General features: G+C 35.8%; 1 protein-coding gene across 1 annotated transcript in view; it reads left to right on the forward strand.

Moving 5' to 3' along the window:
• Positions 1-15,093, forward strand: part of LOC130214354 (pecanex-like protein 3) — a 37,597-nt gene extending 22,504 nt beyond the window's left edge. The window contains exons 26-32 of the mRNA XM_056446006.1: positions 1,439-1,542; positions 3,965-4,112; positions 4,329-4,559; positions 6,625-6,899; positions 9,135-9,301; positions 9,400-9,794; positions 11,962-15,093. Of these exons, the coding sequence (XP_056301981.1) occupies positions 1,439-1,542; positions 3,965-4,112; positions 4,329-4,559; positions 6,625-6,899; positions 9,135-9,301; positions 9,400-9,794; positions 11,962-12,123 (1,482 nt within the window). The 3' untranslated portion in view covers positions 12,124-15,093. The remainder of the gene's footprint in view (positions 1-1,438; positions 1,543-3,964; positions 4,113-4,328; positions 4,560-6,624; positions 6,900-9,134; positions 9,302-9,399; positions 9,795-11,961) is intronic.
• The last annotated feature ends 1,841 nt before the right edge of the window (positions 15,094-16,934 follow it).

Raw genomic sequence — 16,934 nt, forward strand, 5'->3', positions numbered from 1 at the left:
TTTGTGGTCTGTTGGTGTAAGGCCAGACAGCGATCCCTGGATAAGGACATTCGAGTTCGGCGGCATTTATTTTTTCTTCTTCTTAGTGAGTTGATCAAGCGCGATAGCAAAACAAATGTAAGGGAAGAAAGCATCTTGTCTCCTCTTTACTTGACAGGAAAACTCCGCCTTTGTACGTAACCCCGCCCCGAAGCCCCACTTGGCCCTCCTTGGCCCAAGGTATTCGGCGGGCCGAAAAAGGCCGGACGCTGGCCCCAAGGAAGCCCCGCTTTGACCCGATTACGCCCCAGAAGTGATAGTGGAAACGCGACTGGCCTTGGCTCGCCCTGGCTCGCTCGCTTTAGGCGCGATAGTGGAAACGCGGCTATTGCAACTATAAGGTGTATGCGGGGGCTTAAAATGTCCTAAATTTTAGGCCTTAAAAAGTCTTAAATTTACTAAAATATCGTCTTGTAGGTCTTAAATAATTTTAAACGGATCTTAATTGATTTGACACATTATTTAAAATATGTGGCCAAAAATTAATAATTAGAATTTGTTTCTTTATGGGGCAAGTAAATATTTTTATTTGTAGTGTTTAACCCTATATATGTCTGAAATTGACTTCTTGATGGTCTTAAAGAGGTCTTAAAAAGTCTTAAATTTGACTTGATGAAGGTGAAACCTGCAGAAACCCTGAACTTATAAGCATAATAGATTGTAACTTTATCATTTGCATGTGTTTTAAAAACATTACAAGAAAGTGTAAAGCTTTCGGGCACAATAATGTAAAGAATCTGTAACGTCAATGAAGAGAAATTTTACTGATTTATAATTACAATGAAGACTATATTTATATTACATTATTAAATTGTATCTATATATCGTTTGAATCTCCTGAAAACAATAAATAACTGTTTATTTGACTTTTTTCTTTGCTCTATTGTAATTATTCTTGCAATTAATTTTTTTATTCATGATTCACACCCTTACAAATCAACCCAACCAATCTAAATAAATGATTTTTTCACAAATAGCGCTATTCAAGCCATCTGGTGAAATTGTATTCCTATTGCAATATATATCGCAGCAAAACAAAATATCGCAATGTCAGATTTTTCCAATAGCGTGCAGTCCTAATCTTCGAGGTATTTGCAATGCAACCTCTATGGGGTAGGACTGTAAATTTAGCATTGTTTTCTCTTCTGGGTGCCGATATCAGTCTTACGCATTTTTTTTCTTCTTTTTTTTCTGAAAGTCTTAATAACACTCTTATTAAGTTTTTCTTTTATTATTTGAGCAAAAAGGATTGTAAAAATGGTTTGTTGTACTCTCCTATTCACTGCGCTATAAGTTTACTTAACAGTTTTTGATTGCTTTGCCATTGACAGTCACTAGCTTGGTTGCATGGGAATTAAATATGTAATTTAGTGCTTTTTTGTTTTTTCTTCCTTTGCAGCCAGTTGAGAGTGAGAAGGATTCGCCTCTGGTCACACTGTGTTTTGGGTTGTGTATTCTGGGCCGTCGTGCTCTGGGTACTGCATCTCACAGCATGTCAGCCAGGCAAGTATTTAAACCAATTACAGCAATTTTGCATGAGCTGACAAGTTATTATTTTTGTTATTTATTTATTTTTTTAAATGCCTTCTGCACCTTTCATGCATCCAGCATTTTTACAGAATGATGTTTGTAGCGCTGCTTCGTGTCCTAACTAGCAAAAGCTTTTTATAAGCTGACAGCAAGTGGCATGGGTGACTGTTGAAAAAAATTATGGTTTATTTAATTAAAATATATATCTGATTCATTTTTATTAATAAAAAATAGGAAGTATTATACAGCTAACTAGATTTTGCTAACTAGAGTTTTTGGCTGTTAGCCACAGACAGAACATGTGTATATATGAGCAATATCATACGAGTAGCAGCATGATATGGCCGTATATCGGCACTGGTGGTAGGCATGCGTTGTGTTTTGACTTGGTGTCCCACCACTGATATACAGCCATATTGCACTTCAACGAGTGTGATATTGCATTTATACAACAGTTCGCAACTATAATAGTGTATATAAAAAATAAAATCAAACACTGAGAGACTAAAAATTCTTTTGTATGAGGAACTACTTCCACTATTTATTCACATCTGCAGCTGAGGTCAGAACAACAGAAATGGTTACTACTTCACAAACGTCCCTTTAGAGCTAGTATTTGAATGATTCTCTAGCGTATTGTCTAAAGTGATGCAATCAGGATATCACAATAATTAACCCCGAAAAAGCCAAAGCAACGCAATCACTACCAGATTACTGTTGTACTTGTGATGAGGAGAAAAGCTAAACACATGCAGGCAATATTTCTTTCATTTTACTGAACTAGTCTGCAGGAACGAATACAGGAGGCTCATTGGAATCAAACAGTTGACAAATTAAAAACTAACTTGGGGTTTTTACAGTGTGGCCAACACAAAATACATACCTTCCTAATATGCGATTCCCATCTCACACTTGATACACTACAATTACTATGGTATAAATACAGCACTACAACATACAAAAGAGACAGATCAACTTAGAATATCACTTTCCTGTTAAATAATGATATGATCAGCTGTAGTTTATAGTTTTACAAGAGTTTTTCTCCTCTAAGGGCTTATTATGCGGTCTCTGACTGTCGCCATCTTGTGAATGGACAACCTCAACCGTCTTTGCTCTGCTCAGCTTGACAGGCTGATGGATGCTGACATGCTGTATCTTCGAAATTATAAATATTTAAAATGGGCTAATCTAAACAACTACATTCTCACCTAAAAAAGCCTCAAAAGTACATTATGTTGTCCAATAGCTGCAATATTTGTCAAACTGTAGTCCTCTGCTTGCCACTCGTGTGGGTGGAGTAATACACAAGAGTGAAAAGGCTGGACAAGTTCTGATATTGTAGAATATCGCATGGCCATCAGCCAATCAGAATCGAGAACCAGACAGAACTGTTGTATAAATGCATATGTATAGTAAATACTTGTATTTATTTGTACAAAACTCATACTTTATTCTTATAGGCCAAGTTTCATCCTGATGTGAATTCCTTTTTAACAAAGCTTGTGGCTCTCCTGATAAATGGATCTTTGAATCAATTGATTGGATTCGATCAAACAGGTTCATTTTAGTTAGGGCTGGGCTAAAAATCTAAATTGATTTGAAATTCCAATTTAGCAAAATCTGCAATTGCTATGCACCTCTTCTCACCATTGAAGCATGTTTTTTTGATCTGTAGTAAATCTCTACCCTCGTGCAGAAACTGCAAATGTGCCCAGGATATTATTTATTTAAAAAACTGAGCCGACGAAGTGATTTTGAAGTAAAAACATGTTATTAAATCTGATATTTTCATATGCTTTCTGACAAAGCAACATTTCCTACACAGATCTGTAGTTCACTATGAAGCTTTGCAAGTATCTGTCATTGAATGAGTATCTTCTGTTTCATAACATGATTAAAATGATTTAGTATAGCTTGTTAGTGAACTTTGGCTCTGTGTAGTAAATGCTGCTCCATCTGAAAGCACATAATGGAGAATTACTGCTGATTACAGAACCGTATTTACAGACAGAATACGCATTGAAAATCACATTTGATTAATAAATATTAAATAATTTTTTTTTGATAAACAGCACTCTTGTTAATTGGATATGACTATATATTTTCTTTATCTCACAGCCACTCATGTCCTAACTGTTATTATCTTTCTTGCTTTTTTTTATCAGGCACATAATCCAAAGAGCATAAACCATTTATGTAAACATTGTTTTCAAGCGTTCTTGGGTTTTTGTTAGAGGAATTGTTATAGTAAACACACTCATTTCTTTTTATGAAGAGTTATAAGTCATTAAGCAAACCAGCTACAGAGAGAATCACAACATTATAAACTTGAATTTGAATGTCTATGTGATTTTATTATTTATATATATATATTTTTAATGCATTAATTCAGCTTGGAGCCTTTTCTCTATGGCCTTCACGCCCTATTTAAGGGTGACTTTCGCATCACCTCTCCCAGAGACGAGTGGGTTTTTGCAGACATGGACCTGCTGAACAGGGTGGTAGCTCCAGGTGTCCGGATGTCCCTCAAACTGCACCAGGTATGGCTGAGGCAGTCATCCATCCCCTCCTGACATCACACTTTAATCAGGTTTCTAGGTCGTCACAGTCAAATTTGATATATATGCACTAAAATAGACATGAAGAGCTGTACAGTTCACTTCACATACTGTATAAAGTAAAAATGTACTTTTTATAAAATATCTCTGATTGGCTTTTTTCCCCACATCTTGTTCTCTCTGTCCCGTCCTCTGCAGGATCACTTCACTTCTCCTGATGAATATGAGGACCCAGTGGTGCTGTACGATGCCATCACAGCTAATGAGGAGAAGATGCTGATCTCTCACGAGGGTGATCCTGTGTGGCGCAGTGCTATCCTGGCCAACATGCCTTCTCTGCTCGCTCTCCGCCACGTTATGGATGACGGCAGCGACGAGTACAAGATCATCATGCTGAACAAACGCTTTCTTAGCTTCAGAGTCATCAAGGTGCCCTGCTGAACATATATTTGTAGTGTAGTTGTCTTGATTTGTATGATACTTTCATCAATACAGATTTTTTTCAAAGCAGTTTTGAAGTAACAAGCAGAAAAAATAGCAGGTTTAGTGATGGAAACTCAAATTTGGCTTTAAAGTAGCTCTGAAAAGACAATAGAGAAGCTCTATAAAAATATAGCTGCAAGCAGCAATTTAGGGGCCAAGCACTTAAGAGGCAGAATGAGCAAAGCAGTTCAGAGGCCAAAAGCAACAAATAAACATGCGCAGTCTAAAGTTATTATCAAATGTGTGATTCATTATTGATGGTTAGTGAACGATTTATAACTCCTGACCACTAGGTTATCAAAATTTATGTGTTGTGGTCATTGCGAGTTGCCAATGACACACTTAAAGTTCAGTGTCAATATGTTCAAGCATCGCTGAGTTACAGCCTCAGATTCAATGTCATAAACGACAACCGTTTTGCTGATCAATATGATTTGTACTTTTGGTTTGGTCAGCATGGTCAGAAGATGATTGAAGTCAAATTTGGTGACAATTGATTGAGTTTACAAAAGAAGCTTTTTAAACTAACTCAATATGGCGGACAGAAAGTTTGCCCAAATATTGCATGTTTGGTATCAGTGTTCTCAGCATGACCCAATGAATAATTTGGTACTAATTTTGCCACAATAAACCTATGCAGTCAACATTTATTAGCCATTTTGTAAGATTCACTATTGATTATTAGTTAAGGTTTTTTAAAGCGTGACTACTAGCATAGTATAGCATTTTCTGACAAAAAATGTAAATGGCCCAAAATGTCTGACCTCGGAAAATTGGACACCATTCGACTCTGCATGCTCCGTCAGATGTGAACAGATCAGGTTTTTTAAGTTTTAGACAAAGGGTTGAGAAGATTTAAGCAAAAAAAATTTTTTTGGATCTCAGAGCCACTAGGGGGCAGTGCACCGAAACGCTGCAGATAATCCTTAGACCATGGTTGTCATAATACATACCAAGTTTTGTGTGAATACATCAATGCGTTACGGAGATATCACCTCAAGTCCATTTTCACAAGCTGTACATTAGATTTGTTCGCAAGAAACGGTTCGACTAGTCAACTTAATTTCCATAACTTTTAGTCAGTATGGTCTGTAGATTATGTGATTCAATGATGAAAATCGGACACACGGCCTAGGACAAGTTTGATAAAATAGGTTTTGCGAAATTCGAGATAACGAAAAAATTTTCATAATGGGATATGATGACATGGGGTACGTTTGAATTAGCTGTGCCAAGGATTCGGGGGGAAAAGAATTTTGACTGTAGCCCATTCGATTCAAAAGTTATAGCGATAAACATAAGTGAAACTTTGGACAAGTGGTGGTGCTAGAGGGTTTGAGTTAGAGACTTGAGGTTTGCTGTGGTTCATGTTGACACTGCCCTCTATCATTGTGCCAAATTATACAACTTTTCCACATACGGTTATATGGGCTGCCATTCAAATCTGGCGGAAGAAATGGATAAAGAATAATAATAATAATAATAATAGGAACACTAACAGTCCCTAAAGAGTGACAGCATTCTCCGTATTTCTGGTTTTACTAGGTTTGTTAGTTATGGGTTTGAGTAAAATATTAATATCTATTTTCTTTTATAAAAGTATTAAAATCTTTCTTCTAGATTTCAAAGAAAAATATTTTTTAGAAACTTTTTTTTTTTCTTTAGAAAATTCATTTTCAGTTGTGATTTGAAAATCTGTGTTATTTAACAAAATATACCATAAATGCAATTATTTTCCCAACATTTTCTAAAACTAACATTGTGTTGCCTAAAAAGGAATTTCTTAAAAGATATTTTTTATTTTATGTGACAAAGGCTCTAATTGACAGTTTTATTTCAATTTTGAAGACATTTCATTAGTAGCTTACAGAGTTAATTATGCATAATTATGAATTTGTAAACCTAGAGAAACTGGACATTTTTAGTGGTCTGTCTTTTTTTCCTCTATCTGCTAATATATATTTTATCATGACTTATCAGTAAATTAGTCTATCCCTATCACTTCCTTTAGGTGAACCGGGAGTGTGTGCGTGGACTGTGGGCCGGACAGCAGCAGGAGCTGGTCTTCCTGCGGAACCGGAATCCTGAACGCGGAAGCATCCAGAACGCCAAGCAAGCTCTAAGGAACATGATTAATTCATCCTGTGACCAGCCCATCGGATACCCCATCTACGTCTCTCCACTCACCACTTCCTATGCCGGAGCCCATGTCCAGCTGCGCTCGGTCTGGGGAGGCCCCATCAGCCCTCACAACATTTACACCTGGTTCATCAGCAGCTGGGACAGGTCAGACCTCATGAACAAACACACTATTACAGCACTTTATAGTTGTTCTTGTTTTTTTTCTAAATATACTCAGGGTATCCGCTGGGTCTTGAGTCTTAATGTCTTAAATTAAAAAGTTACATTTAATTCGTAAAAGTCTTATATGTACTAAAATATTCTGCTGTAGGTCTTAAATCTTTTTAAACGGGTTGTAGCGGCTTTCCAATTGCCGCTATTGTTGATAGAGTAAGCAAGTTTTTCATGCATGCGTAAAGTACGCTGGCCGGGAAGTGCAAAACAACATTACAAAGTATGAAACACTTTTACAAAGCTCGAGACAAATTTACATTTTGAAAAACATTTTTACCTATCATAAGACACAATTACATAGGAAAAACTACTTTACCAAGGACGAAACAAATTTACATTTTATAAAAAAAAATTAACAAGATGCAAAACACTTTTACAAATCCCAAAACATATTTACAATTACAGATTCCTTACGGTAAAGGAATGTACCACACACCGGAAGTAAATGTACTACACACTGGAAAAATATCAGCTCGTGTGTGACTTTGTAGACACAGGTTAACATGAGTCTACAACTATAAAAATCATGGTTTGACGAACTGCAATAAAACATTAGAGCTATTCTGAAAAAATATCAGCGTGAGAGTATGTAGAAACATGTCCACACAAGTACATGGAAACAATCAAAGCACGGCATATGTTGACTGATAAAGATATCAAAATCGACCTCACCATGTAGACCTGGATAGCTCAGTTAGATGGGTCGATTGATACTTGTGCTGAACCTTTTAACTTGAGTTCGAATCCCGTTGATGACATGTAAATTATAATTATTTCTTTACATTAATTTTCGTTATACTGTTCTGCCACACAAATATTAAAATCAATAATGTTTACACTCACACTGACCAAGTAATAAGAATATTTATTTGGTATGGGCATGTTTTGTTGCTGTGAAAATGTGACGAATCTGGCAATCTGCAAACGTGAATAGTTTACATCACCAGTTAACACGGACAACAGTTAAACGGTAACACCGGCTTCATTCAGTTTACTGTTAAGAGTCCTCAAGCTGATGTTTCCACCATCTAGACTTGACATCATGTCCATGATTACAGCGTACGAGTGGCCCTCATTAAAATATTGAACACATTGATGCAGTATGTCTGGTGTGTCCATCTGGTCTGCGTCCTTTAGAATCTCCAAACACCGACCACACAAAGCAAAACCGTGTTAAGCTGCTCATGTGTTTGGCACAAAACGGCCAAAACAACCCTCGACCGCAGTCCATGTTCGGTCACTATAAACTTTATTTACGTCATGTACTCCACAGCACAAATTTACCATGCTCACCAACAAGAATACTTTTCCCCGCGTCACTCCCGGTGTGTGGTACATTCTGGGTCACTTCTGGTGTGGTACATTCCCTTACCATAAGGAATCTGTAATTGTAAATATGTTTCAGGATTTGTAAAAGTGTTTTGTATCTTGTTAATTTTTTTTCTAAAATGTAAATTTGTTTTGTCCTTGGTAAAATAGTTTTTCCTAAGTAATTGTGTTTTATGATAGATAGAAATGTTTTCCAAAATGTAAATTTGTCTCGAGCTTTGTAAAAGTGTTTCACACTTTGTAATGTTGTTTTAAGCTTCCCGGCCACCATAGTACGGTCAGAATCTTTATTTTTCCAATCAACGGAATTCCTTCATCAATATTCCTTGATCTATATTGCACACTACTTTCTTGTCTGTATGTTACGTTACCTTACGGTCATAAACTGTGTGCTTCCTACCAACCTCTCTTCCTCAATGCAGTGAAGCCACAGTTATATAGTATGGTACTGACACCATGTGGCCAAATGCCACTATATAATGTATGGCTCCAACATAGGTCTTAATTTTGCTTTATCCAAGTATAGCTACTCAATCTGACCAACATTCATGCATTGACCAACAATACATCTCAATAAAACCCTTTTTTTCATAAATACGTTTTTTATTGCAAAGAGATACAATTGAGAATTGCTGTTTTGACAGCAAAATGCCCAAATTAAATTCCCTAATCAGGGAAAGAAAACGCAAAACAATTACACAATTCTTCATGTTAATACTTCATGTTAAGTCTTTAACCCTGTATAAGTCTAAAATTTCGTCCTTAAGAGTCTTAAAAGTTTTAAATTTGACTTGAGGAAACCTGCAGAAACCCTGATACTCTTTCTGCTGTCCTCAGGCTTCAGAAAGGTTGCGGTGCTGGATGTAACAGTGGAGGTAACATTGAAGATTCAGATTGTGGAGGTGGCTCAACCTCCATCAGTAACAACCCTGCAGCTCATCCTCCCCAGGGCACAACATCCGGCAATCCTCAGTCTCATCCCACTACTGTACAGCCCTCAATGGGTAAGAAAACTACTGTTAATACATCACAGCCTGCCTACAATCAATAAAGCAATGATCTGTGCAGGCTGTAAATCTGACTTTTACCTTCTTTTAACAAGGCACTGACAACCCTGTTGGACCTACCTGGCCGCTGCATCCCCAGCCTCTTCCACTTGCCCTGCTTAGCCAATCAGAGGGCAGGATGGATGCGGGACTGGTTAGCTCTTTGCATCGCACCTCTTCCATCCATGGGCTATTAGGGCAACACCTGTCTAGCTCTCAGCTTTCTTTCAGTGGTTCGGTGGCCCTGCCGCCTGCAGACCGCTTCTGCCCCAGCAGCCTGCAGGACAATCCCGGTCACAGAGCATCTCAGAGGGGCCTAAGCCTGGGTCAGGGCAGCGGGCTGCCCTATGAGACTGTGTACAGCAAATGGAGTCTGTCAGGGAGGAAGGGATTCAACGGACCTGCTGTAATGGAAGGGGATGGCTCAGCATCACAGAGCATACGCACACAGGTTAGAGCATATGCTTGCACAACTAGTTTTGCTATCATTCCTTTTTAAACCATATGTAGCGGTCGTTTCTCTGCGTTATACCCTGCTACTCATACATAAATACATTTGAATACATTTTACCCCTTTTCCATTGGCATGAACTGGGTGCTATAACGAAAATACTGTGTTCATGCAGCATGCCGTAGTTTGTCAGAGTATCCGTGGGGGTCATAAAAATATTTTACGTTTCAAAAACACATTTTTAAGCCTTTTAAAGTCATTGAAGTATCGTGCTTTAAATAGGTCTTTAATTTCCTACATCCATGTAAATCTACCCAAATCAGGCCAAAATCCATCCAATCACCAACAATTTCAATAAAACTTTTAACAAAAGATTTATTTATTAACTTTCTTTAACAATATGGTTTAATCCTCTTCTTTACAATAACATTTACTTAAGTATGTAATTAAAGCTACCTGGTCAGGACCTAACCTGAACAGACTGCTGTGCATACATGTAGTTTATTATAGTTTTTAAAACTATTATTAAAAATTGTGTGTACATATACTACTAGAGTTTGCTTGTTTTGACACATTATTTGAAATATGTGGCTGAGTATTAACAACATTTAAGTTTTTTTTTGATGGCAAGTAAACTCCCTGAAAAATCCCTAGCCTTCAGCCCTGTAAATGTCTGAAATTTCCTTCATAATAGTCTTACAAATCTTGCATTTGACTTTAGTTTGTATAGGCAAAGATTACAAGTGATGATGATGTGTTCAGCTTTGTTTTCTGCTGTGATGTATAAAGATGGGCTCAAAATAGTTTCTGGTCATGTTTTTGATCACAGTAGTCCCTTAATTAGCCCCTGATGTAGTGGTTTTTACCTCTGCTTCTGGACATGCAATGTTTTAGTGCTACTAAATAACAACTTTTCCTGGTTCAGAGCTTAATGAATCATGTGAAAGCTAATGACAAAATGTTATAATTATGAAGCAATCTTGCCGAAGAATGTATATATATATTTTTTTTGCTAGTGATGTTCCGTAAAGTATTTTTTTTCATATGCATTGAAAAAAAAAAAGTCTTGTTAAAGCTTTATAAACTGAACCAAACCAATCGAGTATGACATCACATTACAAACTCTAATTTGAAACAAAAAAACAAAGGTACAAGACTGTAATGGTTTAATAAGGGAAAAACTACAGTCCCATGGAGTTTTACAATTGACACAATTTAAAAAATAACCCAAATATTCAATTATTTGATGTTATTTCGATATAAAGGAGCACTATTGCTAAATATACATATCTGTCTATATATAACAGGGTGTCCACAAGGCCTTAAATTATTAAAAGTTCATAAATCAATTATGAGAAAATGAAGGCTCTTAAAAGGTATTAAAAAGTCTTAATCACGTTTTTACGAGGTCTTAAATTTTGTTCAAGCTTTGTCCAAAGAGTTTGACTCCAAAAAAGCATAAACATATTTATTTTCTTTCTAATATTGACAACCACGTGCTCGATCTATGTGATTGGTTCAGGCTGGGGCGCGTCCAGCCAAACTCCTCCGTCCGGGTGATGTCACGTAATTTGCGACAAACGCGGGAAGATGATGTGACGCTCTCCACATGTAGCGAAACCATTGAGCGAAACAGGCGGCAAAATGGGAAAATATTGAAGAAAGACGAGTTGAAACAGTGGCTGAAGCCTGTCGCTAAAAACAACCGCGTAATTTATTCTTTCAAGCTTTGTTTCTTCTGAGTTCTGTTGCATGGTTGTGCTCCATTGAATTATTTAACTACAACTGTTTATTAGCAACTGTTTATTAAGGTAAAGGTTACTGATTAGAACTTGTGGCGATGAGGTCTTAAAATATTCTGAGAAGGTCTTTAAAAAATCTTTAAAAAAGGTATTACAAATGATCTTTAGGATTCCTTCATGTAAAGATGCGTTTAATAAAAGCATATACAAATTAACAACTTCAGAGCCCACAAAAGGTCTGTAATTAGAGGTTTATCAGTTATTGTTACAAATCCAGTTGTTAACAAAATGGCTATTTTTACCGTATTTTACTCAGCCTTGGTGAACATTTAAGTTGAGACCTTTTTCGAAACATCACTCTAAACTTTTTATAGATTGTGTGTGATTATATATGAAATAATAATTCATATTTTCCGATTTCCTAGCCTTCGCAGCCTCCCCTCCCTGTCCTACCCTCTGATGTCAGCCCAACACTGAATCCAGTGGGAGCAGTCGTACCCTCTGAGACCACACCCCTTACATCATCAGACCCGCCCAGTGCACGGGAGGAGTCTACAGAGCTGCCTTTACTTGAGCACCTCCGCTGAGCCGGCACAGCACCTGGACAGCTGACCACCCCATCATCATCATCATCATCCATCAGAGCAATTCAAGCTGACCTCCTCAACACTTTGAATGATCAAAGCATCATCACTTAATTCTACGTATATTAGGATGCATCTCGCAAATATAAACACATCAGCAGATACTGAAGCACAGTAGAAAGGAGTGCAGCGTAAGTAATGAACTCTAAACTGAGCTCTCCTAAGCTTCTTTGGCTTCTGTTTTGGCCTCCAGGCCTTTAAGCCAAAAAAAAAACTAAATAAGGCCAGTCAGTGCAATCTTAAGGGATTTTCTTTAGTCTTTTTTCCTTACATAAGGAGGGTCAGGTCACTAAATCAAAGCAAGTCTGTGATCTGAACCACCAGCAGAAACAAAAAGGGAACTCTCCTCTCCTGTCCTGTCCTTTGTAGCAGCCTTAAACCTTACTCAAGCTTTCCTTTTTTATCCCCCACGCATCAAGCTAAACAACCACATATTGTGGATTGTGCAGGATTTCTCCTTTCATCCTCCTTTCCGATCAAATCCACATCAGCCGCAGTCCTTGATAGCTCCAGACACATTCCAGAAAAGACATCCGCTTTCATATGCAGGCCTTTAGACGACACAACCACGACTCTTCTTCAGCAAGCTTCAGGGATAAGATTCGAATAAACATACATGTACACGCTCACATGCACACCTGGTGCTGCGTATATAGTTTACAGCCGGTGAGGATGGAAGTTTTGGAAGTGTAGGTCTGCTTGCGGTAAGAGAACTCAAGCAGTCTCTATTTTTATTTTCCCTCTTCATACATCCCACATTAAATCAGACTACATTCTAAATTGCTCCCAATTGGATGGGTGCTGATTGTGACATCGTGGGCCGGAGGTGACATGTGGGCTTCTTGGTTTCCCCGTCAGGCCTTTTCCTGCTGCTGCAAGCGCCTGCAGTTTGTCTCCCTCTACTGCAATACTACTGCTACTGCACCACCCCTCTACTACTAATAGAACTAACCAAACTACTGCTTTGACTTCTAAACTCCAGCGTTTTAGTTGGAAGAACTTGATGGGGGGGGGAAACAAAGATATACCATTTCTTAAGATGAAGATATTTTGATTTGCTGATCTCAAAATGGATGAAGTGGCTGTTTTTTTTTTTTTGATAGCTGGACATTAGCGAACTGTAAACTTTGCCCCCATTCTTGAATCCTCCTGATTGTGACTCGCTGATTCCCCTATCTGTATGTTATTCAACTGGAAGTTTGATGTCATTATATATCTGCTGTTGGGCGGACATAAGCTCAGACCGCCTGCTGTGGAAAGCAGGGCCACTTACTGCCTCTACGATAACAAACATATCAAGCACTCACAGTTACAATACATCACTGACATCGTCATGTGTCAGTGGTGAGAAGCTTGAAATATCCCGTCAGCTGAAGTGCTTTTCAGATTCAGAAAGCCATTCAGTGCTTCTTCACCATACAGTTTCCTAGCTTAAAATGATTGACGTGGCTGAGCTGTGCTCTGGAAGAGGCTTTGGGTTTAACGATATGGCTTGAGAGTCAGAATGTAAAGGCCGCCATGAGTAAATGGCACCTTGTTGAAGAGAAGGATTTTTGCTGGAGATTTTACACTGGTTTCTTGGAGATTTCATGCTGAATGATAATTGAAGGGTTTTTTTCTACTGAGCGGTCCAACTATAATCATTTTACAATGCTGACACACAATCAGAACAACGGATGACTGTTTCCGCCATGTGAATAAAAACAAGACTTCTTTCATTATTCTGACTTTTTTTTTTTTTCTCGGAACTGTGAGATGGAAAAATAATTCTTAGATTGCTATTCTGGCTATATATTGTACATTTAGGAACTTCTGTCTTGTATTTTTGCCTTATTTTTTCAGAATTGCAACTATTTCTCACAGTAGCATTTAGCATTCATGCAGTTCTTAATCTATTTCTCGGCAAGTTAGATTTTTGCAATTTCAAATTTCCTTTGAAATACTTTTTTTTTTCCTCAGAATTGCCTCTTAGGTTCTTACAGTTGAAAGGTGCAATTTTTGTTTTGCTTTTCAAAGTTCTGCGTTTACATGTTTCGAGTCTGAATTTAATTTATTTTTTTGGTCAGAATTTGGTCAGAACTTTGGCTTTTTTTGGGAATTTTAACTTTTTACAGTTCAGTTTACATCTTGCAATACTGACTTGTAGTCTCAATTTGCAGCTAATTTTTACAGTTGCAAGGTGATAGTTTTTGTTGTTGTTGTTTTTTTTTTTTGTTTATTTGCATTTCAGACTATTTCTTCAGAAATTAAACCGTTTCTTACAATAGCAAGTTAATGGGTTTTCTTACAATCCTGACAAAAGTCAGAAAAACGTAATTTTTACAACTGAAATTAAGTTGCTAGTTAATATTTTTTGGAATTCTGTAAAAATTTTGATCGGAATTCTGAGTTTACATCATGCAATTCTGAATTTTCTTTTCTTACAATCCAGAAACTGTTTTTTTTTTTTTTTTTTGCATTTTTTCAGTCCCATTTTTTTTTTTCTCTTCATAATTGCACATTTTTTTTTGTTGCGGCTTTTTGTCTTGCAGTTACGATTATTACATTTCTCACAATTTGTCTTGCGGTTCTGACTTTTCTCAGAATTGCAACTTTATCTCACAATTGCAGGGCAATAGGCTTTCTTACATTTTCTCAGTTCATACTACCTTTCTCAGAATTACAAGATAACTCACCAATGCAAGAAAAACTGAGAATTCTGAGATTTTTATTTATTTTTTTTATTCCGTGGTGGAAACAATCTTCCATAAGATGGACGATCCTGCCTGATCAACATCAGATTTCAAATGCAGTTAGAGTCTCTATCTTCGTTCAGTGCCAGTAGAGGCAGTTCACATCCATTTAATCAAGCTCACATGTGCTCACTTAAACCACAGATTAGATTTAGATTTCTAACACTTCTGTGATGGTGGAGAGAATGAATATATATATATATATATATATATATTATATATATATATATATATATATATATATATATATATATATATATATATATATATATATATATATATATTTATATATATTTATATATATATATATATATATATATATATATATATATATATATATATTTATATATATATATATATTATATATATATATATATATATATATATATATTTATATATATATATATATATATATATATATATATATATATATATATATATATTTATATATATTTATATATATATATATATATATATATATATAAATATTTATATATATTTATATATATATATATATATATATATATATATATATATATATATATATATATATATTTATATATATTTATATATATATATATATATATATATATATATATATTTATATATATTTATATATATATATATATATATATATATATATTTATATATTTATATATATTTATATATATATATATATATATATATATATATATATATATATATATATATATATATATATATATATATATATCCATATATCCATTCTCTCCACCATCACAGACCATATCACAAGTTGTCTGAACACTAAACTTCAAGTCACTCTGCCAATCATGCCGCTCAGATCTCTGGCTCATTGATTCGTCATTTGCAAGGGACTTCAGTAGCTTTGGTTCAAGGCCAATCAAGCTCTCTCTCCCTTCCCATCAGGACCATTTCTCCAATCTTTAAGGTGACTTTTCCAAAGCAACAGGGAGTACTTCTCTTTACTGGGAGAAAGCACAAGTTACTGGATAGTTTTGGGTGTCAGTGATTTAAAAGGGATCTAACTAATCTCTGCCATATATGTACAGCATGTTTTGTATATAAATATATTTAAAAATATATATAAATCTATTTTATTATTATTGGATTTCTGATTATTTTTCAATGGAGGACACTACTTTGAGTCTTAGGGGGAGTCACGCTTCGGTGTATATTTGTGCTCGCGGAGGGATCCGACGCTCTCCCTCGATATAGAATCATGAAGTCTGGGGAATGAATCAGTTAATACTGCTTTTGCACAACTATTGTAAAATAGTACACCATCCTGTATTGTTTTGTTTTCTTTTTTTAATTTTAGTTATATGGGGGATTGTTTTTATTTAAACTGTTATTCAATATTCAAAGTTATGTACAGTTTTTTAATGTGATTTTTCTTTTCCCCCTCCTATTTAAATTAAAGCTTTTTTGTGTCATTGTTTGCAAAACAGTCATTTTGTTATTGTTTGATCGTTTTTTTTATTCCCCGCTAGTATTAATTAGCTTTGTCAAGATTTATCTACATTCAGTTAGCATTACAAGTGAGTACTTTTAGCAGTCAGCCCCTTATATGACATTTTTACTACAAATATTCTATGACTTTTCCAGGACTTTCAAGTTAATTTTAATGACCTAATGCTTCATGTAATGTCTACATATACGTGGTAAATCATAAGAAACGTTTAAATTAATTACAGCATATCATAAAACACGCAATAATTTCAATTTATTCAATTTATCAATGTAAAATAGATGATGCTTACACAGCACTAATAATGTGAAAGGATCTTTTTGGCTAAGAAAAGAAAAGTAAAAACAACTAACCTCCATTCCAATATACAGATATTTGTCAAACAGATTTTAGATAATCTTAATAGTTTGTTAAACAAGTAATAGTAGGTAAAACTACTATTATGCAGCCCCATACTGCACTTTTCGCTCTATAGACTTCCATTCATAGGCATGCGAATGCGTCAGACCAGAAATGTTTCGCATTTCACTGCATTCAAAAGTTCAAGCTTG

This window comes from Danio aesculapii, chromosome 21 (genome assembly GCF_903798145.1).
Source record: "Danio aesculapii chromosome 21, fDanAes4.1, whole genome shotgun sequence".
NCBI classification, from domain to species: Eukaryota; Metazoa; Chordata; class Actinopteri; order Cypriniformes; family Danionidae; genus Danio; species Danio aesculapii.